Source organism: Pygoscelis adeliae, unplaced genomic scaffold (assembly GCF_000699105.1).
Source record: "Pygoscelis adeliae isolate BGI_AS28 unplaced genomic scaffold, ASM69910v1 Scaffold114, whole genome shotgun sequence".
Lineage (NCBI taxonomy): Eukaryota > Metazoa > Chordata > Aves > Sphenisciformes > Spheniscidae > Pygoscelis > Pygoscelis adeliae.
Window position 1 is genome coordinate 4,123,771 of NW_008824587.1, and position 26,683 is coordinate 4,150,453.

Consider the following 26,683-nt stretch of genomic DNA (forward strand, 5'->3'; position numbering starts at 1 on the left):
AGGCCAGCATGCCTTTTTCTGTGCATTTCCCATTAAGTCCACAGGTTTTGTGGGTTTCTGAACTGACTTTCACTTCCCAGTGCTATGATGCAAACAGTTTAAAATTATATTCTGCCTGCAAAAGCTTTATCAGTCTAGCATGCAAGCTCCAAACCACAGATGAGATGTTTTGAGGGATTAGGGTTTGGCTTTTTCCCCTGCCAGCAGCTGAAGTGCAGTGTGCTAGATGCTGGTTTATGCATTGTACAGTGCAGAGAAGCTGAAAGCCTCCGTGGCTGACCTTGGCGATTCACCTGGGTCTAGACCAAACTGGATCAACATTTTGTGACACGTCACCACTGTCATAAGTTCGGTGTCCCTGTCTCCTTTGCTTCTGGTAGAGTAGGAAGGATGGCCTGAATTCTCCCAGGTCAGTTGCTCTGTTCCTGCCTTTGACATCAGCTGTGGCTATATTGGTAAACTGATGTTGAAGTGTTTGTGTTGAATTAACTGCTCTCATTGGTGGTCTTCATAAGCAGTAAGTAAAATGACAGGTCCCGGAGATAAAATTTTCCATTTTTCAAACAAAAAGAGGACTTCATCTTCCCAGAAGCTCTCACGTGGCACAGCTGTGCTGAGAAGTTGCTGGCATAGCATGGCTTTGGCTCCTAGGTTAAGGTCCTTAGAATTATTTTCTCCTGTAAAAATTACAGGAAGGAGACACAAGTGTGCAGTATTTTAAAACGATTTTTAGAGCAGACTGTAACAGTAAAGAAGTGACTACTTTAAAAAGCCCAAATTCTGCTCCAGGGACTGCACTGACGTTTAGGGCTGAGGGCTGGAGTTGCGTAAAAGTAGAGATGATTTCAGTGGGGAACTTCGGTGGTTAGTTACAGAGAATTGAGAACAGTGCTGTAAACAGTATTTTGTCTCATCTGGTTACAGACAGTACATTTAAAAAAAAAAACCAAAGTTTGATACAGAGTGGTTTTCAGTTCTTACTAGGGAATTGCCATTTAATGGGACATTCAGAACCCAAAAAATCACATTTCTGGCGCTTTTCACTGGGGAAGTGGGACATTTCTAAGTTGTCCAAAGGCAGGTTCTGTAAATGTACCTCCTTCCCTCAGTTGCAGTTTCGCTCAGAGCATCTTTTCTCAGTGGCTTTTCGAGGGGGGCAGGAGGGGAAGACAGTCTTTCAGTTCTGCTTCTGTAGCAGCAAACCTGGGGGATGTACTAGGTAGTGGCTGTCTTGGTGGCACCCGCTATGGCGGGTGGGCATCTGGCAGTCGTCTTCATACAGGGTAGCAGTGAGATGCTTTGTGCTCCAATAGTGCCGTTCACAGAACAGAATATTGAAAATAGTGGTGAATATTTCTAACTTGATTTAAAAATACTAGTTTATAGTTCCATGGGCACTTCACAAGTTTGTATTTCAAATGTACAAATTTTTATTTCAAATGTACAAATTTTTATTTCAAATGTACAAATTTTTATTTAGTGAGTATTTGGCCGTATAAGCAATTACAACTAATTGCTTTTAGTAGTTCCTGAAGAAATGCCATTATTTTATGTATTAACTATCTTAGAAGTCCAAGTGAGTCATACGAATCCTGCGTACTGTATTGGTTTTAAGTGGTTTGTGTGAAAGGTGAAATAATGAGAACAATTTCTTTTGAGAAAATAATGAGAAAAAATTCTTTACTGAAAGAGGTAGTTAAACATTGGAACAGGCTGCCCAGGGAAGTTGTTGAGTCACCATCCCTGGAGGTATTTAAAAGCCGTGTAGATGAGGTGCTCAGGGACATGGTTTAGTGGGCATGGTGGTGTTGGGTCGACGGTTGGACTCGATGATCTTAGAGGTCTTTTCCAACCTTAATGGTTCTATGATTTTATGATTCTAGGAATTTCCTATAGTCTCCTCTGAAATGCCTCAAATTTCTGCTGACATGTTCATTAAAAATATGCAGAGAAAGGCTATTGCTAAATCTTCATTTAAACCTTTCACTATGTTCTCATTCTATTTCATTTCCTTCCCCTGTTAGCTACCAGGATGTTTGTACGTAAATACTTTTCCTGCCTGACTCATGCCACAAAGTTGGAGGCCAGTGTTCAGATCATCATCTCTTCTTCCAGAGGGGCGAATTCAGGCCATTTGGTTCATCTAGATAATACAGTGTAGGAGAGGCTGCAAAGCTCTGGCAGCTTGCTCCATCTGATTTGAAAACTTGTCAAGTTCACGTTTCATAGGTCCTTGGTGATTTGTCATACAAATGGTCAGACTAAAAGATCATGAAAATGCCATATGACCTTCAAAAATAAAATAATTCTAACCAGGGAAAAAATAAATCAAGAACCACCCCCAAATCCTGTTAATTAATCAGATGAAAAATGAGTGGTTGGCATTTGTTTCAGCTGATGTGGTTGATATGACCCACTTTATATTCAGTACCAGATAATACTGTTAATTCTACTTTTACCATATTAAGTTTTATAAGACTTTCTTTTCCAAATTCCTGTCCATGCCCCTGCCAAATCCAAAAGCATCTGAATTTTGCTCAGGAGCATGAGCAGTTAAGAATACTGGATTGTGATGTTACCAGAGAAATTAGGAGGACGTAGAGGGAAACTGTCCTCTACGCAGAAGAACATTTGATCTGTACAGAAATACATCAGTGAAGCAACTTTTGGGAAGGTCGTACAGGGAGCCAGCAGGACAGCACAATGTAACGGGTGTTTGGCTTTGGACACTGAATAATTTCATTTGCTCTGAATATTGTCTCCGCGCTGCTGGTTTTGTTCAGAGACAAAATTCCACTCCAGTCAAACACCTTGCAGTAAAGGTGGCCACGAGGCATTTTAAGTATTATTTAAAGAGTATTCAACCAAATTGTCAAGCAGGTTCTTCCTGGCTTTGTTGATAAACAGAGCTCAACTCTTACAAAAGCCAGGGTAACCATTTGTTTATTTCAGAGAAAACTGCATCATACTCCTTTTTTGCACTGGCTTAAGGAAGAAGTGCATGAAAAGGAACTGCTTAATGCGAACAAGTCCAGTAGATACTAAGACCTTTACAGGTTAAATGCCACCAGCAGAACTACACATTGTAACTGATCCTTGAAACATTAAGTGAGTGAATGGATTCCCATACAATTCCTCCATGAAATCTTTGCTATCAGAACGTGTCTAGAGAGGCAGTATGTTTTAGTAATTTCCTTATAAAGTTTTGGTTTAGCATCTTAAGTTGCATTTGGAAAGAGAAATTACGAAACTAAAGCAGAAAAATCACTGGTGACTGTTAAAATGAATTATATAATTAGTAATGATATATCCTGTGCCCAGTCTGGTTTTAATTTTGCTTCCAAACCAAAAATCCAATGAATCTTGTTTTTATGGAAGGAAGCAGATGCCTGAACAATTTACAACAGATGCAAGGTTAGTGTAGAGGCGCCAATACCAGTATCAGTGGTCACTGCCAATATGAAATCCTAGTCTGTTTAAAAAAAAAAAAAAAAAAAAAAAAAAAAAATAAATTTAGGTGCTGACTCTTGTCAGTGTTTGGTTTTCTAATCACATTTTAGTATTTTCCTCAAAGCTTCTTTCTTCTAACCCCAACAGCAGAAATGTCCATTGTAGAAAATACTGTAAAACAGTTTACAGCACTTGTCATGGTTCAGAACTAGAAGAAGGGGGGAAGAGAAGTCTTTTTACACAGTTTTTGAGTGCTGTTTCTAATTCTTTAAAAAGGCAGTATAAAAGTAGTATAACACTTAAAATCAACTCTGTCTCTTTAGGGAAGTTAAAGCCAGAAGAGTACAAAAAATGAGGAACCGCTTACATAAGTCATAATTTCATTTATGCTTGCTCTGCTTTTTCTAATTCCATTTTGAGGACAAAGAAGACTCTCTATTCTGCTAGTTGATATTAATTTTGTGTTCTTTTGTTTTATTGCTATAGCAATAAACATCAGCACCTTTATTTAAAGAGCTGTACTTCTGAACTAACAAAATCCAGGGGTAGAACTTACACCTTTGAATTACTGTGTTGTGCAAATTACTGTGTTGTGCAGACTTGCCTTTCCTCTCTGACCTCGGAGACTGGGTTGTGATTAAGCAGAGAGGATGGGTCTGGGAGCTGATACGCAGATATTACTGTCATTACCTAAGTTCCAGCCTCCAGGCGGTTCCATAAGGCCCACGGAGGGACTTTTGTGGTTTCCTTTTTAGTGGAAGTTGTTGACTTCATTACAATGTGATTTTATTTCCATTGCACCGGTTAATGTTTTCCCTTACCATTCTGTCTTGCCTCTGTGACATGCTGTGCAGTCTTCTCCCTTGACACTTAGCTGTTGGTCTTTGTTGTTCTGTGAGCATGCAGAAACAGCAAACAAAACGAACCACCCCCTCTTGTACCTGCTCTGTTCCCTGCCCCTGGGAATACTTGTTATTCTAACATAAGTGCATAAATCTGTGCCAAGACCAGGATTTTTTGGCGGGTGGGGTCATTAAAGCTATGGTTTATTCTAGCACAGAGAGAGAGATGTTTTCTGACCTTGCGTGTTTAAGCTAGCATTTAAAAATACGTTATTTTCTGATTTTTGTGGGAATGCTAGACTCTCGATATTTGCCTAGTTTCTAGGAAGCTTCCACTTTGCACTTAAAGGCTAGTTAAATGCCAAGCTGTCTTTTGCTGTAGAAGCAGTAAACACAGAGGTGCCGTGCTCGTCTCCAGTGTAACGGATGTGTGTTTTCTCTTGCTGACTCACCAGCAGACACAGTCTTTGTATATTCACAAAGAACTCATGAAGAGGACTTTAGGGACACCCACGTGTGCCATTGAGGCTAGGGAATATGTTGTAAGTCCGCGTATGGTGTGATCAGCCCATACCGTTGCTACACAGTCGCTAACCCCACTTACAACGCCATTAAGAGTGTGCTGTGGAAATGTGCTTTGTAAAAGATAAAAGGAAAATTTGGTGGGAGGCAAGTTGCAGCTTACTGTGTTATGTGCAGGAAAGATATGTCTGCTAGTCCTGGAAATGCTGAAATTGGCACAATTAAAGTAGCTGGACCTGTGAAATTCAGAGTAAGTACTACAAACAGGTTCCATGCATTTATTCTAAATTACTTTATGAATGCAGCCTTGAGCACCATGAGCCAACCCCTGATTTACAGCAGTGCAGCGACACGTTCTGCGCCTTGGTTGTGGCGCACTCCGTGGAGCTTTCTGAAGCTTCCCTGAACTCTCTGTAATGATGATAGTTCATGGAATCAAGATACGTGAACTCTTAAATCTGATACCCGGATAAAGCAAAGTATGGGGAGATTGTTACAGGACCACTAAATGAAAATTACCTCTTGGTTGTATGAAAGTCCAGTGATTTATTTCAACTCTGTTTTCTGTAAGTGAGGTTAGTGTCCGTGACTGTCCAATAACACATGGACTTGCTGGCTTTCATGCTCTCTCATGTGTTATTGAAGCTTGTGGCTCTTAGGCTCTTCATTTTTTTCCCTGCAAAACTAAGCTAGGCTTGTTTTAAATTGACAGCTTGAAACAGATTTGCTCATTTTGAAGAGAAGTAATTTATTTGATCATTTGGGGGAAAAATGGCCCTGTTCTCCCAGGAGCTGTGAGCAAGTTTCTAGCTGTGAAAACCCAACAGAATGGGCAAAAGTAGTTAGTTAGTGTTCAATGCAGATTTATTTTCAGTCTGCTTATATTTGTTTATAGAAACTGAATTGCTGTCATGTAAAATTATGAATACATTTCAGAAATGGAAAACTGAATATGACATTTCAGCATTTCATTGTTTCCAGTCTATGATCTGCTTTGTTACTTGTACCGGTTGTAACAATCCCTGATGTACTATTTGGAAATGCTATTAATAAAGTTTTCTATTTTTGTCACACTTAACAGCGTAATAATTTGGCATACAGCGTCTATAATCCTTTTCAAATTTGCTGAATTTACAGCAAAAGAATAGTCTTGATGCAGATGATTCTTTGCAGTAGTATAGTGCCTTTAGAGTGAGTAGTGTTTAGAAACTAGCGCATGTAGCATACATTTGTGCCTTTTATAGAGTGCTTCATAGGTAAATATTTATTCTGCACCATGAGTCTTGTCTGTATATATGTACAAGGATCTCAATTTGTGCTGATCATGTCTATGCTAAAGTTCACAGGAGTGTTAAAGCAATTATGCAAACAAAAGCTGCCTACGCTGAATTTCTTCAGCAACATATTTCAGCCCATTCTTTCTCCTTCCTGTATGATTATTGTCTCAAATGGATTGGTTTTGTTTGCTTTTTTAATGGCCTCATAGCTGAGAGAGTGAAGTTCTTCATTGCACCGTGATTATTATCATGCGTTTACTTCCTAATGGACTGAACTTCAGAGGGAAGTTTAACTGCTGCGTTGTCACTGAATGCATCAGTTCAAATAGAGTATTTCAGTATTTATTGCAACGCCATATGTTTTCCTTGAGTGGCTGGCATGTATTGCTGTACAAATTCTGGTAACTACTGGGAACTGTTATTTTTGAAAAACGTGTATTTCTTAAATCATGCTGTCAAAAACATTATAGGTGTGGAGCCACCTTTATTTTCAGTCCAGTCCTAAAGAACTGTGCTTTTGCTAAAAATGGAGCGTCTGTTTGAGAGCATCATATTCAGGAGCTGTTGGTAGTGAAATAACGGAGAACTCTTGAATGGAAAGAGGTTCAGAAATCTCACAGTACAGATCATTGCCTGGAGTGAGAGGCGTTTTCCAACTCTTTTGTTTCAACTGTCTTTAACACTGAGCACGTGCGTTTATGCACTTACAAGTTCATTGCGTAGTTTGAGAATTTCACAACTGTCCCCAAGAGCTGGTAGGACTGGCACAGTGCAGATTGCTGGAGGAGGAGGCTGGGTGTAGTTTTGATTCTCCCTTTAAAATCCGGCTTTAGATCTTGAACAGCAGCTAACTTGTGCTCCTTGGCACAGAACAGGAAAGCGCTGTAGTAGCACTGTTAGTCTCCCTGTCTCTTGGAAAACCTTCTGAATTGCAGCTGTCATAACGTCTTGTGCAACACTGGAAGAGGCTTTGGTAATTTTGGTAGTCGGCTGCCCGGGCACATTTGTTCACTGGCAGCTTCTGAGGCTCTCCAGCGCTGCGGAGAGCTCTACGTGCAAGTGATGTAAGGCAAAGGCAAACCATGCTGCTCTGTAGGCCCTTTAAGCATACACTTCACTTTTAGTTACTCTGGGAAGGTAAGAGACTAAAGATAATGTTTTGGCTCTGTACGAGGAAATGTGGTAACCTTTGAAGAATTAGATCATGTATATCGTTTAAGGAGCTTGAATAATGTCGTACTATGCTGGCATAGAATCTATTGGGTGTAAAGAGAAGAAGGTTTTTTTCCTTCTTCTTGGTCCTGACCTTGTCTGACTGTACAGCCAAAGTACGTTTGAGTATTTGCTTTTTGAATTGTTAAGAACATGAGATGACTTTACGTGACTGCCCGGACAGCACTGTACACGATCAACAGAGATACTTGAGGGATGTTGTCCTTTGGACATAGGCCTGAGAGCTAGGAAATCACTGGAGATCGCTGGAGATCCCATCGTGCTTTTTGCAGCTGGAGGCCAAGTGCAGTACCTTACCTCTTCACTGAGTTTTGGCTAGGTGTTGTCCCCCCTTCTCTTTAAGCCCTTGCGTAAAGGGGCTGATGCTCGTGACTGCATTTCAGCACATTTTTGATCTAAAGTGACTTGCATACATTTGCAAGTTCTGAGGTTTTTTCCGCTTCAGAGGTGTTACTGTAATGCGAAAAATCTCTGTTGTAGCCGCTGTAAATAAGGCAATCCAGGCCAGATTTTCACCTGCAGTGCTAAAGCACATGCGTAGAGGTACAACACTCTTCCATTTCTGTTTCTGGTGAGGAAACGGCAGCTGACTGAGAACGCTGGCCCATCTTGTGAACTTTTGCACAGATCTGTTAGTGTTACCCATTTTGCCTTCCAACAGCAAGGGGATTATATGTCATTTTATTGTAACGTCAGTCTGAAAAAGTTCCTCTTCTACTGATGCACTGTTGTTTTTTTTTTCTCTTTCTCCCCCCACCCTGTATCTCTCCAATTTTTACATGAAGCTTTCTCTCAAGCTGGTAAGCACATTTACAGCATGCCTGTCCTGTGTTTTAATCACAATTTTCTGTGTGTGTTTTAATGTGCACTGTGCCACATATGATATGACACTGAAATTAACTGTTAAATTTGTTTCTTCTTTGTGTTTGCTTTTTTTGATATTTATCAGATAACTCTGAATACACAGGTCTGGAATCTAATAGAGGTGATCAGAATTCAGTCTTTCTAATAAGCTGCTAAAAATTAACTCTAATATATAGTTTAGTTTTCACTTTTATAATCTAGGGCTATGAAAATGTAGAAAAACAGTATCAAGTAATTCTGCTACTGTATAAGTATATGTTAAAACATTTAAAGAAAAAAAAAATAAAGGTCTCTACTTGCTGGACCTTTTCCAGAGAGAAATGCATGTCTTTTATGTAACATAGCTGCAAAGTTTGCTTTCCACGTCCAGGTATTACTGGAAATCTGCATCGTTATCACCTACATTTTACAGCCCTATGTAGTCCTTCAGAATAACTAATAATGATATTAATTAAAGTTCTGTAAACCTTAACCAACAAGGTTAACTCAGTCTGATTTGAATTCGCAAATGGAGAGAGAGAGATATATATGAATCCTAAATTCTATCTTGGATGCAGCTGGGAAGGTTTCTTGAACTACGGTAAGATAATATGTTACTGAGTTGGAAAGGGAAGGGGTGAACGTATTTGGGAAAGGAAATTATGTGCTGAACTTCATACACAAGGTACCGTACTGCTTGAGATACTCCACACCTTGATATGTTGCCAACAGCTTGTCTACATTCCTTTGCCCTTCGTGAGCCCAGTCACAAGGAGCCCCACCCTGTATCTCTCCAATTTTTACATGAAGCTTTCTCTCAAGCTGGTAAGCACATTTACAGCATGCCTGTCCTGTGTTTTAATCACAATTTTCTGTGTGTGTTTTAATGTGCACTGTGCCACATATGATATGACACTGAAATTAACTGTTAAATTTGTTTCTTCTTTGTGTTTGCTTTTTTTGATATTTATCAGATAACTCTGAATACACAGGTCTGGAATCTAATAGAGGTGATCAGAATTCAGTCTTTCTAATAAGCTGCTAAAAATTAACTCTAATATATAGTTTAGTTTTCACTTTTATAATCTAGGGCTATGAAAATGTAGAAAAACAGTATCAAGTAATTCTGCTACTGTATAAGTATATGTTAAAACATTTAAAGAAAAAAAAAATAAAGGTCTCTACTTGCTGGACCTTTTCCAGAGAGAAATGCATGTCTTTTATGTAACATAGCTGCAAAGTTTGCTTTCCACGTCCAGGTATTACTGGAAATCTGCATCGTTATCACCTACATTTTACAGCCCTATGTAGTCCTTCAGAATAACTAATAATGATATTAATTAAAGTTCTGTAAACCTTAACCAACAAGGTTAACTCAGTCTGATTTGAATTCGCAAATGGAGAGAGAGAGATATATATGAATCCTAAATTCTATCTTGGATGCAGCTGGGAAGGTTTCTTGAACTACGGTAAGATAATATGTTACTGAGTTGGAAAGGGAAGGGGTGAACGTATTTGGGAAAGGAAATTATGTGCTGAACTTCATACACAAGGTACCGTACTGCTTGAGATACTCCACACCTTGATATGTTGCCAACAGCTTGTCTACATTCCTTTGCCCTTCGTGAGCCCAGTCACAAGGAGAATGCGACTGGTTTGCTGACCCACTTCATGCCAGCATGCAAGAGCTGCAAAGGACTGATTGCAGTTTTGGAGAGCTTCAGAGGATCTGCAGTAGCACCTTAACTGCATTAGCTTGAAAGTTTTCTTATTCCTCACCAGTCAGTGCCTTTAGGTGCCCTCTCCACCCTACACATATATTGTTCTTGGGTACATCATTGCGGACCTGTTTTGTTCATAGCAGCTTATTCGGAGGAAATGCATGGGCCGTGAAGGCTACCTGCTGTAGCTCTGGAGGTTTCGGGTCCTGCTGCTGCTCTGTCAACAGTGACTTGCTTGGGCTCCATTAGCAATATTGCTTCTCACTGAAGACCTGTGGTGGGCCTGAGGAATGGTAGAAATCTCTAGCTTACTTGCAAACCTTGTTCTTCTGGCTGGTAGTCCAATGCGTTTATACCAGGGATTTCCATTTGTTGTTTTCCTAGTTACAGTGCTAGTATGTTGTGTAGCTGAGCTAAGCCTTTGTATGTAAGAATAAGTCCTCCCAAAATAAATGGCTGACCTGACCTTTCCCCAAGAATTGCACAAATCAAAAAGATGTGCAGAGAGGTCTGAGACCCGTGTGCGCCTCAGGCGGAGGAAATCGGCTTGTTCGTAATTTCCTCTCGGATCGTAGCTGTACAAGAGCCGAAACTGGGGCTGATAAACCTCATGCTTTCCCGATATGTAGCTTCAGCCCAGAAACTGGTCCTAACACGGCCTCTTTTTTCAGTCTTTCATCTTGGGACAATTTGCATCCTAAATCCCAGTATGTTTATGCAAGGAAATCTAGTGAGCACTGGCTCTGCTGGTCCTATAACACATCAAAAAAAGCACAGATTCTCGCCCCCCCCCCGCATTTCTAAAAATGTAGTCAATGTTCACTACCTGAGAGATAGCCCAGGTGTGTTTTTGCTTGAGAGCATGAAATGGGCCCAGCATGTGCAAAAATTGCTCCTTGACTCTTCCTTTTGAAAGAGGAACTGTAGCTTCTGTTACGATGGGAAATTATTGAGCACGGAATAAAGTCTGAGTGCGATCACCACCTAGTCTCAGGCATGCATTTCTATGCAACACTAATGCTTTGGTCTGAAGCATTGTGAACAAAGATACTGAATCTAGTCCAGCCTAGAGCTTTTGAATTAAGTTGAAGAATCAAAAAGAAAACGCTTTTCCAGATTCATTTGACTACATCTGTTGCATTCTCCTAATGTATAACTGGGGATATTATTAATCATCTCTGTCTCTTCTGCTTAAGAGTTGAGAAGAATATGTTATATAGTCTTTCTTGTAACTGCTTATTTATTTACAAAGCTACATCCAGATGCTTTGCCTTAAGATACGCGTATGGCTTTAGTGTGTAGATGATCTGTACAGTATATTGAATCATTCTCATGTCTAATGTGATGTGGGAGTTACTATCAAGCGAAATATCATTAAAGAATGAATTAAAATAGATCTCTCCTGTACCATGCACAGCAGGTAACGTAAGCACTGCTAGGACTTCATGTAGCTGGAGTTTTAGTATGAGTGTAACTTATTTAGTTGGGTTTTCTTATTTGTCTTAAATTTGCTTTCTCATTGTCTCAGAAACGGAATTTTAAGTATATTATTACACACATGATCCTTAACTAGGCGCATATGCCGTCTTTTAATGAAAATCAATATGGCAGCAATTTCATTAGGTTTGCCTGTTCTGCTATTTTGAAATTGCTAGACCAGAGGAGGAGATGACCTGTCTGTAGTTGTCCTCCATCCCTCTGACACCCACACACTTTCTTGTAAACAGCTTGTTCTGTAAATGCAGAAGAAAAGAGCACGCTGTCTCAGAGCACATTCAGTGCAGAGTTGAAAGGGTCTAACGGGCAGCTTTTGTGGCAGTGTGTCCACTAAATCACACTCCTCTGAGAGATTTGGCATTTTAGTAAGGCTCCTGTCGCAACTCTGCTCACAAGCTGTGAGCATCAGTAAGCTGATGGGCCACTGAATTTGGTTACTCAGCTCTGTGTTTTTACCCTTCTTTCTCCCATAGGCCGGTATTCCCCCTTAGAAATGGGACATGGAATGAGCAGAAACCAAAACAAGAAAAACCTGTACAAATTCAAGATAATGTACAAGAACTTCATTCCTTTATGTGCAACTAATTAGTATTGATGTGTGTTCAGTATAGCCCACCCAAACTGTCCCGCTTGCCCTCCTGCAAGACAAAAATAGGTGGTACTTTGAAGAAAATAGTGTGGATTTATTTTATGTCATCTATCTGCTATATTAAATTGAGGCAATCAAGAAGAAGCATAGCAGTTTGAAGGCAGAAAAGGGGTTTTCAAGCAGAATCACTCAAAGGTAACCACTGTGGTCTTCAAATATTTTCTTCAGTTATGATTTCAAATTGATTGATTCTATGGCTTTGATATTTGTTATGCTAGAACAAGTGAGAGAGGAAAAATTGAGAGACTTTGACATGGAATGTGGATCCTGGAAAGTATGCAGCATGGTTTTAAATTGCAGAATGCCAGAGGAAGCGCTTCTATTACCTTAGTGTGTTAAGGAGAGCCCTGACATAAATTAACTGTATTGGACCAACACTCAGACTACGCAGACCAAGCAAGCAATTTATAGTGTACGTGAGAAGCGCGACTGTGACACAGGAGTAAAATCGAGCAACTGCTTTTGTGGGGATGCTGTTTGTAGCAGAGTAAGGGAAGGCAAGAAAGATCAGCATGAGAATGGAACTCTGTTAAATAAAGTCTGATGATAACTATGGATAAAAATAGATTCTCGGCTTTGCCATTAATTCTGGCATTCCTTAGTTGGTGATCTCCTATTAGCCATTTGGTATGAAAGTGGGATGTGGCCCTGAGATTATTTCTAGGGCATCCAGATTGCTAACAGATACTTCTCGGTACAAATAATAACAATGCTTCAGACCATTGTAATTTTGCACAGACTTTTGTGAGCTCTTTTCAAAATGCAATCCTGAAGGATTCTTTCAGGCTCTGATTTTTCTTTTTTTTTCTTCCATTCCACTCTGTGCAGGGAGCAGGGCCAGAGGACTTCAGCAATCTCCCACCTGAGCAAAGAAGAAAGAAACTTCAGCAAAAAGTTGATGAACTAAACAAAGATATTCAGAAGGAGATGGATCAAAGGTATGTCAACCCCCTTCAATGACAAATGAAATAGGTGGTCTTATATAGGAGAACAGAAAGAAGCAATGTATAAGAAAGAGCAAATAAGGACAAGGTTCTAGGTTTGTTTAAGGTACCGTTCCAAGAAAAAAAAGAATCAGAGGTTACATATGGCTAAAAACATCTGAGAGATGCAAGGCTCTGCACAGCACAGATTCTGAAATAGGTGATGTAATTTTGACTGACGTAGGTCAGAGCTGGGGCAAAAGCTGGCTTTCTTTTTATTCCATTCTCCCACCTCAGTGTAATGCATATCCCGCCTTGGGAATCATGAGATGAGAAGATCCTAGTGTAAGGATGAGAATGATATAAATGAAGCAACTAGAGACAATTTTTCCTTCTTTCTTGGGCTTTCACGGGAGAGCAGCAGTTTAATCGTGAGCCAGACAAAGATTGCTGTTAGATATATTAAGTTTGTTTCTTGATGTGAGCCATTCCTGAGGGTGTTTTATAGGAAAGTACAGGATGTAAATACAGCCTCAGTCAAAGGTACAATCATAGACCTCTCAGCACTAAGCAGCGTGCCTATTACTGTATGATGGGCATGGGTAGGTCCCAGCAAGAGGGGCTATTATGAACATATTAACATCATCAAAAGTGCTGATTGATTGGTGTGTATCTTAAGACTCTTGATCTGTAGCTTACATTTCCTGGAAGCAGAAGGATGGTGACTCCTGTGCTTTTGTGGATGCTTTTTCTACAAGGCTTCATTTATTGTTCTGGTTGAGAATAAGGCTATTTTAGTTACACGTCTTTTATTGATTGTGGCAGCCTGTATTTTTTGTTTTGTGTTTGTTCACATTCTGCAGTTGCATTAAAGATTCAGCATGTTATGTTTGCAAGAGACAGAACTTTTCTTCCCTGAATGATTTCAAGACTTAGCCTCTCCAGTACTAGTCTACCCCTCAGTATTGCTTTGCATTTGTACAGATGTGCCTACATTTTCTGCTAACTTGCTTTGAAGAACCTGTTTGGTCTAGTAACCCAAACTTTCTTCTTTGTTTTATATCATGAATAAGAAAGGCAAACTGCACATGATGATATGATTTCTCATTACTTTGTTTTTTCCCTCTGTTGTAACTTACATTTGTCTCTGTACAGATTTTTTTTTTTTCTGCTCTGTATTGAATCTAAGGTAACCCAATGTTAAAATCAGACACGAAATCAGAGCAGAATGAAGTTATTTTAAATAAAGATAGTATATGATTGAGGAAGTAGCACCAGCAGTTAAATAAGAGTTAAAAAATAGTAATAATCATGACTCATACGTTTGCAATATTGTCCCTTAGGGCTTCAACCACAGAGCAGTCCCACTTCCTTGCCACCCACACTTTTTCCCATTTTCTATACACACAAAGCAAAGGCAGGCACAGGATTGCAATTGTCAAGAGTTTGGTGGGAAACTCTCAAAATATAAAGAGTGTTAACTTGAGTCGTGGGACTCACATTAACCTTTCTTCCCCCAAGTAATGCCTAGAGAAAAGCTGAATATCTGTGCCAGTAATACAGGAAATCAGCTCATAAGTCCGCCCTTCTCTAAGCTCTGAAATGTTCATCATCGCGCAGATAACTTTTTTCTTCAAGTTCAGCCTCAGCTTGACTCAGGTCAAAGGCAGCACACTGCTGTCAGTGAGAGCTCCACAGGCTTTCCTAAGGGAGCTCATGAAGGCATGTACTACGTTAATCTTGGCCTTACAGTACCACATTTATCATAGCAGGCCTTAAAATTAACATCTCTGAAACCCTAGGCGTTTGGCATCTGGGTTGATACACAGCCCCCAGAAAGAGTCTAGTAAAAATGCTGTATAACTTAACAGGATGCAAGGTCGCATTATGTGGCCTAAGGTCCATCTGTCACTGTGCTGTGACAAATGCAAACCATCTGGATTTAGCTTCGGTTTTAAGCAGTGTGAAATAAATATCTTACAAATGATTTGGGTTGCAAAAGACAAACTGCAACAGGCAGGGTGAGAATTTCTGGTTAGCACTCCATTTTTATTATTAATACGTCCACGTCCAGCTCTTTGTCCCAGTTTCTCAACTGGATTTCAGCCCATGGTGGAGAATAATGATGCAATTGTTTGTCTGTGCCCCAAAAACAGGGATGATGTTAATCTAGAAAGCTGAAGCTGTCACTCGTTGCAATGATTGCAAGATTTTTTTTATTTATTTATTTCCCCTGCCCCTCACGATCCTCCTGCCACCCTCGCTCACATGAAGAACCCTCAGCTGCCTGTAGAGTGAGGAGCTCCTTTTAATGTAGGGGCTTGAAGAGTTTGGCTTGTGTACAGTGTCTCTGTCATGTCGCATTATAGGCAAAGGCGTCACTCACTTTTTTTCCATCTCTGACAGTGTAAATTCTCTTCTGGCAAGTGATTTTACTGTTATTTTTTCAATGGCTGGTTCTATACAGGGCAAAAGGCCCTGTCTGGATATTCTCAGTTACCCTTGTAACCGATCAGGCTTGAACCACAGAGTAAAGAAGAGGCAGCTTATTATCCTTTCATTTGCCCTCATTTAGAGAAAAGCATGTTCCCCCAGCCACACTAACACATGTTTTATTTTTCTTCTCAGAGATGCCTTAACGAAAATGAAAGATGTGTATATCAAGAACCCACAGATGGGAGACGCAGCGAGTGTGGACCACAGATTAGCAGAACTTGCACAGAACATTGAAAAGTTACGATTAGAAGTTCAGAAATTTGAGGTATGGGAAGAGACGTTTCAGTAAAACGTAGCTCAGCATATGCTCAGGTCTAAGCAGATGCTTTGCTGCTTTTCCAGATGTATTGATGCATTTTCTTACCATGTATGGGTAAGTGCTACTTGAGCACTTGCATTAATTGAGATCTTTGAGCCTGTTTGTGTAACATAAATATGTACCATCTCCTGTGACAGTCAGCCAACAATCCTGCTGTTTAATTTGCCACGGAAAACAAATTGTGCTAAGTGGTGGATAAGAGAAAATGTAGTGCTCTCTGGACTGCCCAGAGGGGTTCAGGTGCTTATTTAATTAAATAATTTGAAGCATCACGTTACAGATGTCTGTGGAAAATCAGAGGAACATAAATGTAAAGCACCATTTATAGTCTTAACAGCAAGACAGAAGCCTTCAGATAAAATATGTTTTAAGGAATAGTCTGCCATTAACAGGAAGCTTCTTGGAGATACAAAATCTCAAGAGCATAAGGACTATTTGGAACATATGAAGCTATTATAATTACACGAAAAGGATTATAGGGCTGAGAAAAGACTTCACTCTAAGTTACGCTATGTGCATAAATGGACACAGCCTGTTAATTTTAGATGTTTCTTACGGTTGTTGGCTTTACTATCCACTGCTTGCTTATCCATTTGAAAATCACTGGGTCTTTCATTCTCCCCAGCTTTAGTCCTCTTTTGCATTCAGCAGTCACTGAGGTTGCTGTGTTTCTGGTGTTACTGAGACTGCTACAAGCTGCCAGATGTCTTTTTACTTTATTGTGACTAGAGCAGCAGCATCTCCCAACACCTGCTGTTAACTGCTTCTCTTGGGTCACAGTGTGTTCAGCACCCGGTGTCAAAAAAGAATCGAGTTTTCAGTAAGTGTGGTTTTTGGCAAGACCGATAGATTTAATATATGCTTAAAGTACAGAATCTATTCCCCTTGACAACTGCAACCCAAAGGAAAATTTAAATACGTTTACAATCTGGTTTTAGTTCCATAGTCTGAATGTCAAATATGACGCAGCAAAGTAAAAGCACCATATCCCCTTGCAAGTCGAAGCATGAGAGATGCATGAGACTGCTTTCCCCTTGCAGGGCTGGCTGGCTGAGGTGGAGGGCAGGTTACCCATGCGGACTGAACAGGCCCGGCGGCAGAGCGGACTGTATGAAGCCCAGAACACTTCAGCAGTGAACAGCTGTGCGCAGGACCGGGAGAGGTACAGTATCTGTACAGAGCTGTCCGGTTCAGACTGGGAGTTGAACCTGCTTTCCTTAGCTTGTTAATCGGGAAAACTGTAGCTCTGCAGCATTCAGAAACTCATTCTGTAACCAGACTGAAGGCAGGCACTCCGTGAAGTGTTTCACATACTGATTTTAGCATATGTAAGATCCCAACTTTAAGAGCTACTTTTCTGAATGTGATGAAATGTATAATAGCCCCCTACACTCACTGCTGTGAAGGTGAGTGAGATAGGTGCATTTTTTACAGCTTTTGATGGGAAAAATGCCTGGTCTCACCCATCGCTTTGTGACAGCTGCTAGTGTAACAGCCAGTTCTGAGCATGCTTTGGAATTGCTGAGCTGCTCCAGCTACAGTTGCTCACCTTGCCTTAGGTGTCTGGTAACTAAGTCATTCTCTTTGCTCTTGAGACTGGTCGCTATAGTTGCTCTGTATTTTCCTCTCTTGAGCAGCCCAGATGGCAGTTACACAGAAGAGCAAAGTCAGGAGACTGAGATGAAAGTACCGGCAACGGATTTTGACGATGAATTTGATGATGAAGAACCACTACCCACCATAGGAACATGTAAAGCGCTCTATACGTTTGAAGGTATCACTCAGCCTTTACTCTCATTTCACTTACTGTTTTGTTTAGTTCATGTGCCCAGGGCAAGTGGGAAACCTTCATTTAACTCCTGCAGTGCTTAAATAGACAAAGAAAGGGCCAGTGAGGCTCTGGCATGATTCTGTTTCTTAGAGAGGCACTAAGGCAGTGATTTGTCTCCCATTATGCATGGACTCTGCAAAAAAAAACCCCCAAAAAACCAACCCAACCCAAAACTCTGTCAGGATCACATTCATCAGGTTCTTTGTGTACATGCTGCCGTCTCCAGAATCACGCGTTCTTGTTCATGCTGCTAGTGATGCAACGAAGGTTGCATTAGCACGTTGTCAGAGTGTGCCCTGAGCACCCCCCTGCTGCATCTGCGGTTCCCATTGTGCAGGACAGCCTGAATGCCGTGTTACTGTGTCTTTCAGGTCAGAATGAAGGAACAATTTCTGTAGCAGAAGGAGAAATGCTCTATGTAATAGAAGAAGACAAAGGTGATGGGTGGACACGAATCCGAAGGAATGAAGATGAGGAGGGCTATGTCCCTACGTCATATGTTGAAGTCTATTTGGACAAAAATGCCAAAGGTGCTATGACTTATATTTAATACTATTATTATTACTTTATTTGCCTTCACAGAAATATCCAACCCTGAAACAGCTCTGTGTTGCAGATAGAGCCTTCTAAAAGTCTGTACAATGCCACGAGGTGCACTATTTCGTACGTGGACTAATGCGGCTTGCTGTACTGCAAAACGTGCTTTTTATTGATCAGAGAAGGATAGTGTGGTAGACTGTAAAACTAGAGGGGAAATGCAGCCCTTCCTAGACAGTGCTTGTTCAACTGTCGCTGCCATTGCACACCCGACTTAGTGCAGGAAACACAAAGCCATTTGGAATAACATGGGCTCTCCTCAGATATCCAGGCGGCATCTCGGACACGTTCACAAGTCAGCTGTTTGTCCCAACCTGATTCAGTGGAATGTTATATGGGAAATACTTAGACTGCCGGTTTGTGTCTCAGTGTGGTAGCTTTTCAGAGCCTAATGTGTTCTGTGGACCTTTTGGATTGAAACTTGGTCGTCATTTAGTTAGTGTGTTTGGAAGGGGAAGGAGAGATCTTGCCAAAACCTGTCTACGCAGGTAGTGTGTCCTTGACAAATCGGTAAAACATTAAGAAAGATGCTCCATTCTTTCCCACCTTGAAACATGTCAGAAGATGTGTTTGCTGTTTCACATGACCATAACTAATGGTTTAATCTTTTGCTCACACAAGATCAATGGAGACATTCAGAGCTTAGACTCGGCAATCTTCTGTTTCGTTGTTGCTTTTAACTCCTCACTAATAGGTGTGTTGTGTAAGCAAGCAGTGCTACAGGGGAATCCTGGATAGAATATATGCTAGCTCCATGAACACCTGGTAAGGTATTACACTGAGAAATCAAAAGATTTTAGTCCCATTTCAAATCAGGATGTGTTTGAAGTCCACTGTTAAATAATTTATGTGTTTTTTCAGTCACTTAATCCTTCAGATTATTGTTGTGTTTCCTGGACTTTAGAGTTCTCGGTGTGAAACAAGCTGCCTCATCCAATTTAAAAGAAAACTGAACCATTCTCATCGGGATTTATGGACAATAGGAAGAGAGGAGTAGGACTGTCTGTAAACAAACACTATAACTTGGTCACTTCACTGTCTTGGATTCAGTATTAAACAGTGCAGTGCCTTGTCTGCTGGGGTCTTGTTTTACTTTGCCATAATATGGTAGTTTTGCGTTTGTGTTGGCAAATACAGGGTCAGTTGAGATGCAAAAGAGTGCAGAAGGCTCAGCCCCTCTGTCGGCTTTTATTAACCTTTGAAAGAGGAACGTGGATTGTACATTCTCCTTCATATTCGGAACAGGGCAGAAAGCACAGAATGGGAGATCCCATCTCTTATCCCTGTGTTCTCTCCTATGGAGATTGACTGTTTTGTGCGTGGCAATAGTTGAAAGCAACATTACTATTCTGCTGGAAAATTTATTGTTCAGCAGTGTAGGCTGCTTGAAACAGCTAAGCTAGTGTGGCATCTACATCTGTCTTAAGTAACAAGCATGGCTCCCCTGCCCTCAGATACGCAGTGTCGTTCACATCAGTGGAACGTTACAGCACGTGGCCGATTTACGAGCAGAGCAGCAGGTTGGATGGGAAGCGAAGCAAAGCGTATCTCTGAGTGGGGTGAGAAATCCTGACAAAGCCCTGCTAACTGAACTAGCAGAAGTTTGTCTTTAATCTACCCTCCTGGAGAGAATATTGCAGGAATATTGCAATACCAGCCAGAAAATTGTATTAGTATGTTAATGGTGTTATGTAAGTTACAGGATGATGCTGAATGATCGTAAAAATGCGGTCTGTGCTGGGGGTGAAGGCTGATACGGTTGAAGCCACTTCTGTAGCAACGATGGAGGTTTTTCAGATCCTTTTAAGTTTTTCCATTAATTTTTCTGGACTTCAGGAACAAAATCAAATGTGTCTGTGAATATCTAATGTAAAGGAACTATACACTTACCTCTTATTTCTCAATTCTCTGGTTAAAAAGAAAAGCTAAAAGAGAACTGTCCATAAAATGTCACAGTAGCAGTATAAAGATTTGGGGGAAGTGCTGCTATGTTTAAAAGACAAACTTTGTTGCAAGCTGCAAATTTCTCATTTGATTTTTAATATATTAGTAGAAGTGACTTTATTCAATCCTTGAAACTGAAGCTACAACATTCCTGAAAATGACACTGTAAATACTAAAGCATTTACGAACTTTAGTAGTTCTTTCCTCTTTTTGGAAAGAAGCTCGAGCAGCTGGTACCTCTAAATGTTAGTTGCACGAAGTGTGGGAGCATTCACGCCAGCTCCGAGTACATTTGTGACTCTTCTAGCCGGCAGAATCAATTCTGGCTCGGGCGTACCTGCCTGACTAGGTTGTGCCAGTGCTGTGAGCCAGAGGCAGCTCTGCCTGAGAAATGCAACTGGTAAATGCTTTACGAAAAGCCGCTGGGCAGCTGGCGAGCTTTTTCAGTCAGCTGAAGCCTGTGTTTTCAGGGCTCTGCTGCCGAACCTGAGATGAGTAGGACAGGTAAGTCGTGTGCTGCAGTCGCCCTCCTGATCGTAGTCTTCATGAGAGCCAAGCTAGGTCTGCGTGCTCCTGCAAATACCTGCGTGAGGGCTGTTTGTAAAACTTACAATGGTACCTCCGGTCAGAGGGTGTTAGCAAACCCTATCACAAAAAAGAACAGTAATGTCTATCTTGTTTTGCCTTTCTTTTTTTCCAGATGTGTACAAATCACTTCAGAAAGTCTCTGAGTAGGGTTGCATAGGCCTGTTCACCTTTTATTCTACTGGTTTGCTGCTACGGTTGTTGTAAGAGCTCTGTTTCAGAAGGTTTTCTTTAGAAGAGATGAATGCACATGTCATATCTCCAGCAATGAAAGACTCTGTTAGGTACCGTTCACTCAGCTGATGCATGTATAACTTCACCTCTTGAAATTTAAATGTGCATCACTACCGATGAAAGTACTGGCCCGACTGTATGAATTTAGTTGTAAACAGCGTTATTGTCCTTTCTAATATAAACGAGAGCCAACACAGTTCGTTCTCTTTGTGATGCATGCAGGAAACTATTACAAATGCTGAAACACATGCAGACTAAGAATTGGATCTATTGGATGTAAACTCATGTTGTGGGGCTTACGCCAACCTCTAACTGCTAGGGGACGAGGAAGGAAACTCCTCTGTGCACCCATGGGTGTAGCTTCTTGCAGGGCTTTTCTGCACCGGTCAGGTATCTGGTGCTGACAACTGTCGAACACAGGAACTACTTGGGCCTTTTTGCTCGAGACGGCCCATACTGTGTTATTGAATATGGTACCTCATAATCTTCTTGGGAACAAAACTGTCTTTCACTGAGGGATGTTGTGAAGTAGTGTGATACACACAAAAGTACTTGCATGAAACAACCGGCTTTATATAAACTCGCCATTGCACCCAACAAAAATGCCGTGCTCGCTTCCACCGGAAAGGCTGGCTGTTCGGGTGACATGCAAGTAACAGAGGCTGTTTTGTGAAGTTAAACTTCCTGATAAAAAAAATTTTGGAGCCGTGGGCTGATTAGCATTTCAGCTCCTTTGCCGCTGTGGGTCTGTTCCTCCTCACCTCCAATTCTATAAATAAATCCTTATAGACAGCTCTGTGACTCTGTGTTGCAGCTCTGCTGTTTGTTCGCTGTAACCATATTATGCAGAGCCTTGACTTATATAAATAAATAGGTAAAAGTTAACCATGCTGATGCACTTTTTATCTAGGATGTATCTGATTATTTAATGCTTGCCAAATTATTTAGGAAACAGTAATTATAAACTGGACTGTGGCTTTTTAAAATCCTTTTGTTAAATACTTGTCCTTAGTTCTCCCAGTATAAAAAAGAAAATGTATATAACATAACTTAAAAACTAAAGTTACTTGAATTTGAATTGTTTTTATCCTTTTATATATGTATAAATATAAATGGTTTTATAGGCTGTTCTGCTTAACCTAGCTGTTGTTTTGATAACTACTCAGTCCCTCTTACGTTGATAAGCATTTTTGGTTACTCGGCTGCCTGCATCTGGCTGGACTTGCATAGAAACTTTTGTTTTGTGTTACTGTTTGTTAAATCTGGCCAGTGTGGTTGTTTCGTTTCTATCATCTTTTTTTTAAAGAATCATCATCTGTCAGGAATCTCTTTATAGCTTGATGTACCATGGTGTCTTCTTCTAATAAACATTATATTTTCTCATTCCTGTGAGGTTTTTTTTTTAATGGCAATTCATTTAAGTTTAACTTTATAAGGGAAAGCAAATGGCCCAGAGCTGCTTTTCACCTGCTTCCCACACTAAGTACAAATGCAGTTCCCTTGCAGGAAAAATGTTTTGTTGTGGCTCTGTGAAAACTTTTTCTTGGTGTCACTTGGAGTTTTTTCTTTTACGGAAGTGGGTGCAAAGGAGGTCGGAAGGTTCCCCTGCCCTCTCGAATGTGAGGGAAGTTTGAACTCATCCTCTATTCCCTCGGATACAGCAGGCCCTTTGGCCAAATCACACTTCTGGATTGTAGCTTCACTTGGCCACAGAGAAAACTTGCCCTCGGCCAGAAGTCTGTGGGTACAGGAATGTGACAAAGGATGGCTTTAGAGGCTAAGAGGCTAAGACTGATTTCACTTACCTGTTTATTTCTGGACTTCCCTTAAGAATGAAAGGTCTTTACAGCCTATTGTGGAAAGGATAGCTGGTCTGGATTCATCTGCAAAATTGTGTTTTACCTTCCTGTTGTTGTTCTTCAGTATCGTTCATGGTCTCTGGAGCTGTCACTTGAGCAGATACAGTACTCCTTTGCAGACTGAAAATTAAAAAGCTGTTTGTTTTCTCTGTTGCACTAAGAAAGTGCTGGCAGGGTCCTGCTCCCGAGTTTTACATCCTCCTCCCAGAGGAAAGCAGTGTCCCAGTGATGCTCATCCCCAGGCTGGAGGGAAGGGCTGAGGGTGAATGATTGCTGTCTGAGTGCTGGCAAGTGTGCCCGAGTTCAGGAGCCTTCCTTAACCCCTTGCAACCTGGTAGATGCTTGGATGCTGTATTTCCTTTAACCTCCTGCAGGCAGTACTACTCTTAAGGGATCCCGTTTTCCCCAGCCTCTTTCTAATCCAGTCTCTTTCTTTTTGTCTTTCTTATGTTTTAGATTCCTAAAGGTGTTTGTGCTGGTGCAAGAACCTCGGGGCGAGCTTGTCACAGAAGGAGAAACAAAATGGTCTGTTTACCCTGCAGGCAGTTAAAACACACCCATGGAAAGCCAGACTCCCAGTCTTGTCTGGAGTTCCCACTTGAAAAATTCAGACCTAAATTCCATCCCAGTACCATTCAGATGCTTGCTCTTTTTCATGGCATGCTACTTGTGGCTCAGATCAACTTACCAGCCTTTCCCACTCTTCTGCCAGCTTGGCACAGCCCCTCCGTAAAACATAACCAACACTTTCCCCCCACCCAACCTCCCAACACCGGTCAAAGAACTGCTGGCTGCCCTTTGACGCCGAGGGTAACCAGAGAGTCCCAAGCATGTACTGGTCTATCTTCTGTCCTCCCTTGTCCCTCAGTCCATCTGAATGTATGCACTGGTCCGTCAGCATTTCACATGGTGCCTTTAGTGCTAACCCTGCAGGTAGTCTCATCAAATGGCTTGGAAAGGAGGTGCGTTCACGTGGAAAGCCTCCCCTGGGAACAGTGTTACAGCAGCTGGACTGGGCTCTGAATTTGCGGTATTAAATTTGATCCTTAGGCGTTAGTCAATATTCTGCTTTCCCCAAAAGGTCACTAATACTTGTCAGCCTTTATTTTTTTTTTTAAATCTAGGCTGATGCTCACTCCAAGTATTAAATCCCTATGACCTTGCTGTTTCCCGAAAGCCTTCAAGCTCACGTATGTACGCTTGTTTTCCTGCTTGTTCTCTCTGCCCCCTCCTCTTTATTCCCTCCTCTCCTCTCTCCCTCCTCTTTCTCGCACACACACACACAGACACACACAGACAGACACTGGCGTTTTGGTTTGAAGCCCCATTTTGCTTGTCACAAAGGCCTCCGTTTTGCTCTCGTTTCAGTCTGCATGCTCGCCCTGTTGCCTTGCCTGCGCCCACCTTCCCGAGGGTCACGTTATTTTGTGGCTCGTTGTTAATCTCTCTGCAGTTTTCTTTTGTTGGTTTGTTTTTCAGCATTTCAGACCTGCCTTCTCCTTTTGCATGACATCTTGTGCGTTCTCATCAGTTAATGTTTGAATAACAGAATTTTTTTAGAAAAATAAAAGAGAAAAGAAAAAAAGAAACCACGCTCTATTTCGTTGTCCCACCTTGTCATGGACTGGACCTCGACCCAGAAGCCAGACAGGAGTATTGTGACTTCTTCATCAGCCATCCTGTTCTCACATGGTTTTATTTGAAGCAGAAGTAGCGTGATAAGTGATGCTGCACTTTATTGTGTCACGCAGTGGAGAGCGAGCTATAATATCTCCAAATATCACATGATCTGGACCTCAACTGCCTAAGAAAGGCTCGATTGCTTTCTAAACTTCTATATTCTAACTGTTGGTTTCCCCTCAATCTTCACCATTGCTAGGATTTTACAGTCATCTTGTACACCTTTGAGCCCCGTAGGAGTCAGTTGCTACTTAATAGCTCCGGAGGGCCTAATTTATTCATAAATCAACACATCATTTGGGGTTATCTACTTGCTCTTAGGGAACTTCGTCTTTTGCAAAATCTCCAGAATTTGAGAAAATTGATATGGAAGCCACTACGGGCAGCGACCCTAAAATGAAACCTCTCGGGTTTAGTTTGCAGACAAAACACGTGTGTGTTGTTCTGCTGCCTGCTGCGCTTTTATGCGGGGTCAGCATATAGAAATGTGGCCAAGAATCAAGCACTCTCCATGTTGGGGACCGCCTAGGCCGTCCCCACTCGGGATGAAGTAATTGATGAGTTGGGTTACGTGTCGTGTTCATAACTCGGTCCCTTTCTCTCCATTCGAGATACCAACTTTTATTTTTAATAGCACAAAGTCCCTCAGTCCTACAGTTAGTACTGTAGCTGTTGTATTATGGTGCTTAATATCTGCAAGCATCAACCAGCAAAGGGTTATGTTTTTTTTAATCCAATTCAAGTGGCTCAGGAGCCCGCATTGAGAAGCGGGCGATACCAACACTGAGGCCGTTCAGCTACGGTGTCAGCGGCGGCGGAAGGGTCATAATCAATTAAATTACCATCCTTATCGTTGCTGCTACTGTGGTCGCTTAAACTGCTTAGATCCATGAGCCTCCGATGGCAGAATGTGATCCACACGGTTGGTACTTGCGGCTTTGTACAAAGATCTGTGCAAAGGCTTTGTTGCATCCATCTATCGGGATCTAAATGGTTAAGCAGTTAACAGGTGTGCAAAAATATCTTTAAACTATTTTTAGCTGCAGTATTTTTATTCTCGTGTCCAATGCACTGTTGAATCAGCAGCTAGAAGAATTCATTTTCACCTATTGTTGTGCCATCTATGTAAAAATTAGATAAAAGTTTGCTTTTATATATTTAATCTAGGTGGACAGTATATTATTGTCAGCCTCTGTGGAACATTTGAACAGTTGCAATGTCTGTGTTGCTACATAGCGCTTTAGAAGGAGCATTAGCTTTAGCTGACTGATGTTCTTCAAAAGTTTTATTAGGAGACCATGTATGGAGTTTTTATAAACTTGGCAACTAGTTCCCGAAAGCCCGGATCTTAAAACTTACTGCAAGAAAAAAAAATAGTGACGGTCGTGTATTGTAGCCTACACATCTTCATTCCGCTGCCTTTCTTCAGGGTAACGAATGAGTAATTTTTGTAGAATTTACCTTTTGCAAAATCTGAAGGACTAAATATGTGACTGGTTTATAAAAACTCTGCTTGAATTTACTAATCTCGCCCAGAAGCGTGGACTGTACATCCTATGAAATCTCATTACCCCCGGCAAAAGTCTCTAATGCCCTTTCTTAACACCTGTAAATAGAGAAGAAACATATTTACTGATACTGAAAGTTGTGTTTAATGCTGAGTATTTTTCAGAAGTTCATTTAGTTTGATGCATATTGTTCTTTGGTTTTTGTTTTCCTGCCTGAAGTGTCAAAAGACCTAAAAGAAGCCAAATTCTATTTTAACATGATGATGTCGAGCACTTTTTTATTTGTATATGTGTGTGTATGTGTGTTTGAGCACTGATCTCTCGAGTTTGGTGGCATCTCAGTGTTGTGATTTCATTGCCAATGTAAAAGGTTCTGGTGTTGCCCATTCATTTCTGGAGACAGAATTCAACCAAATAAAGTGCTTCCATTTGAAAGCGAATATTGACCTTGTAACAATGAAAGGGAAGTCATCCACGTATTTAAATAAACACTTAATTCCAGAAATAGTTTCAGTGGGCCCTTTTGATCATCCAGAGGAGAAGAAAAATGGTTTTGTCGCTTCTCTTTCCCAATAAAACAGCTGCTCGGACTCGCTGAGGCCTTCTGGCCTTGCTCCCCAGTGACCTTCCTGCCTTACCACAAGCGTTGCCAGTTGAGAACGGGAATTTAGCT

At 41.1% G+C, this 26,683-nt stretch overlaps 1 protein-coding gene across 4 annotated transcripts in view; it reads left to right on the plus strand.

The window, feature by feature from the left end:
* The window catches only part of FNBP1 (formin binding protein 1), a 94,602-nt gene extending 68,154 nt beyond the window's left edge, over positions 1 to 26,448 (plus strand). For 2 of the 4 annotated variants that reach the window (XM_009322088.1, XM_009322090.1), the window contains 6 exons: positions 8,110 to 8,124; positions 12,863 to 12,972; positions 15,586 to 15,718; positions 16,813 to 16,934; positions 17,410 to 17,546; positions 17,975 to 18,153. In XM_009322088.1, the coding sequence (XP_009320363.1) occupies positions 8,110 to 8,124; positions 12,863 to 12,972; positions 15,586 to 15,718; positions 16,813 to 16,934; positions 17,410 to 17,546; positions 17,975 to 18,153 (696 nt within the window). Of the gene's footprint in view, positions 1 to 4,747; positions 4,835 to 8,109; positions 8,125 to 12,862; positions 12,973 to 15,585; positions 15,719 to 16,812; positions 16,935 to 17,409; positions 17,547 to 17,974; positions 18,154 to 20,844; positions 22,338 to 23,278 lie in introns of those variants that run through there. The other 2 variants (XM_009322086.1, XM_009322087.1) reach the window with 2 other exon arrangements.
* Positions 26,449 to 26,683: the final 235 nt, after the last annotated feature.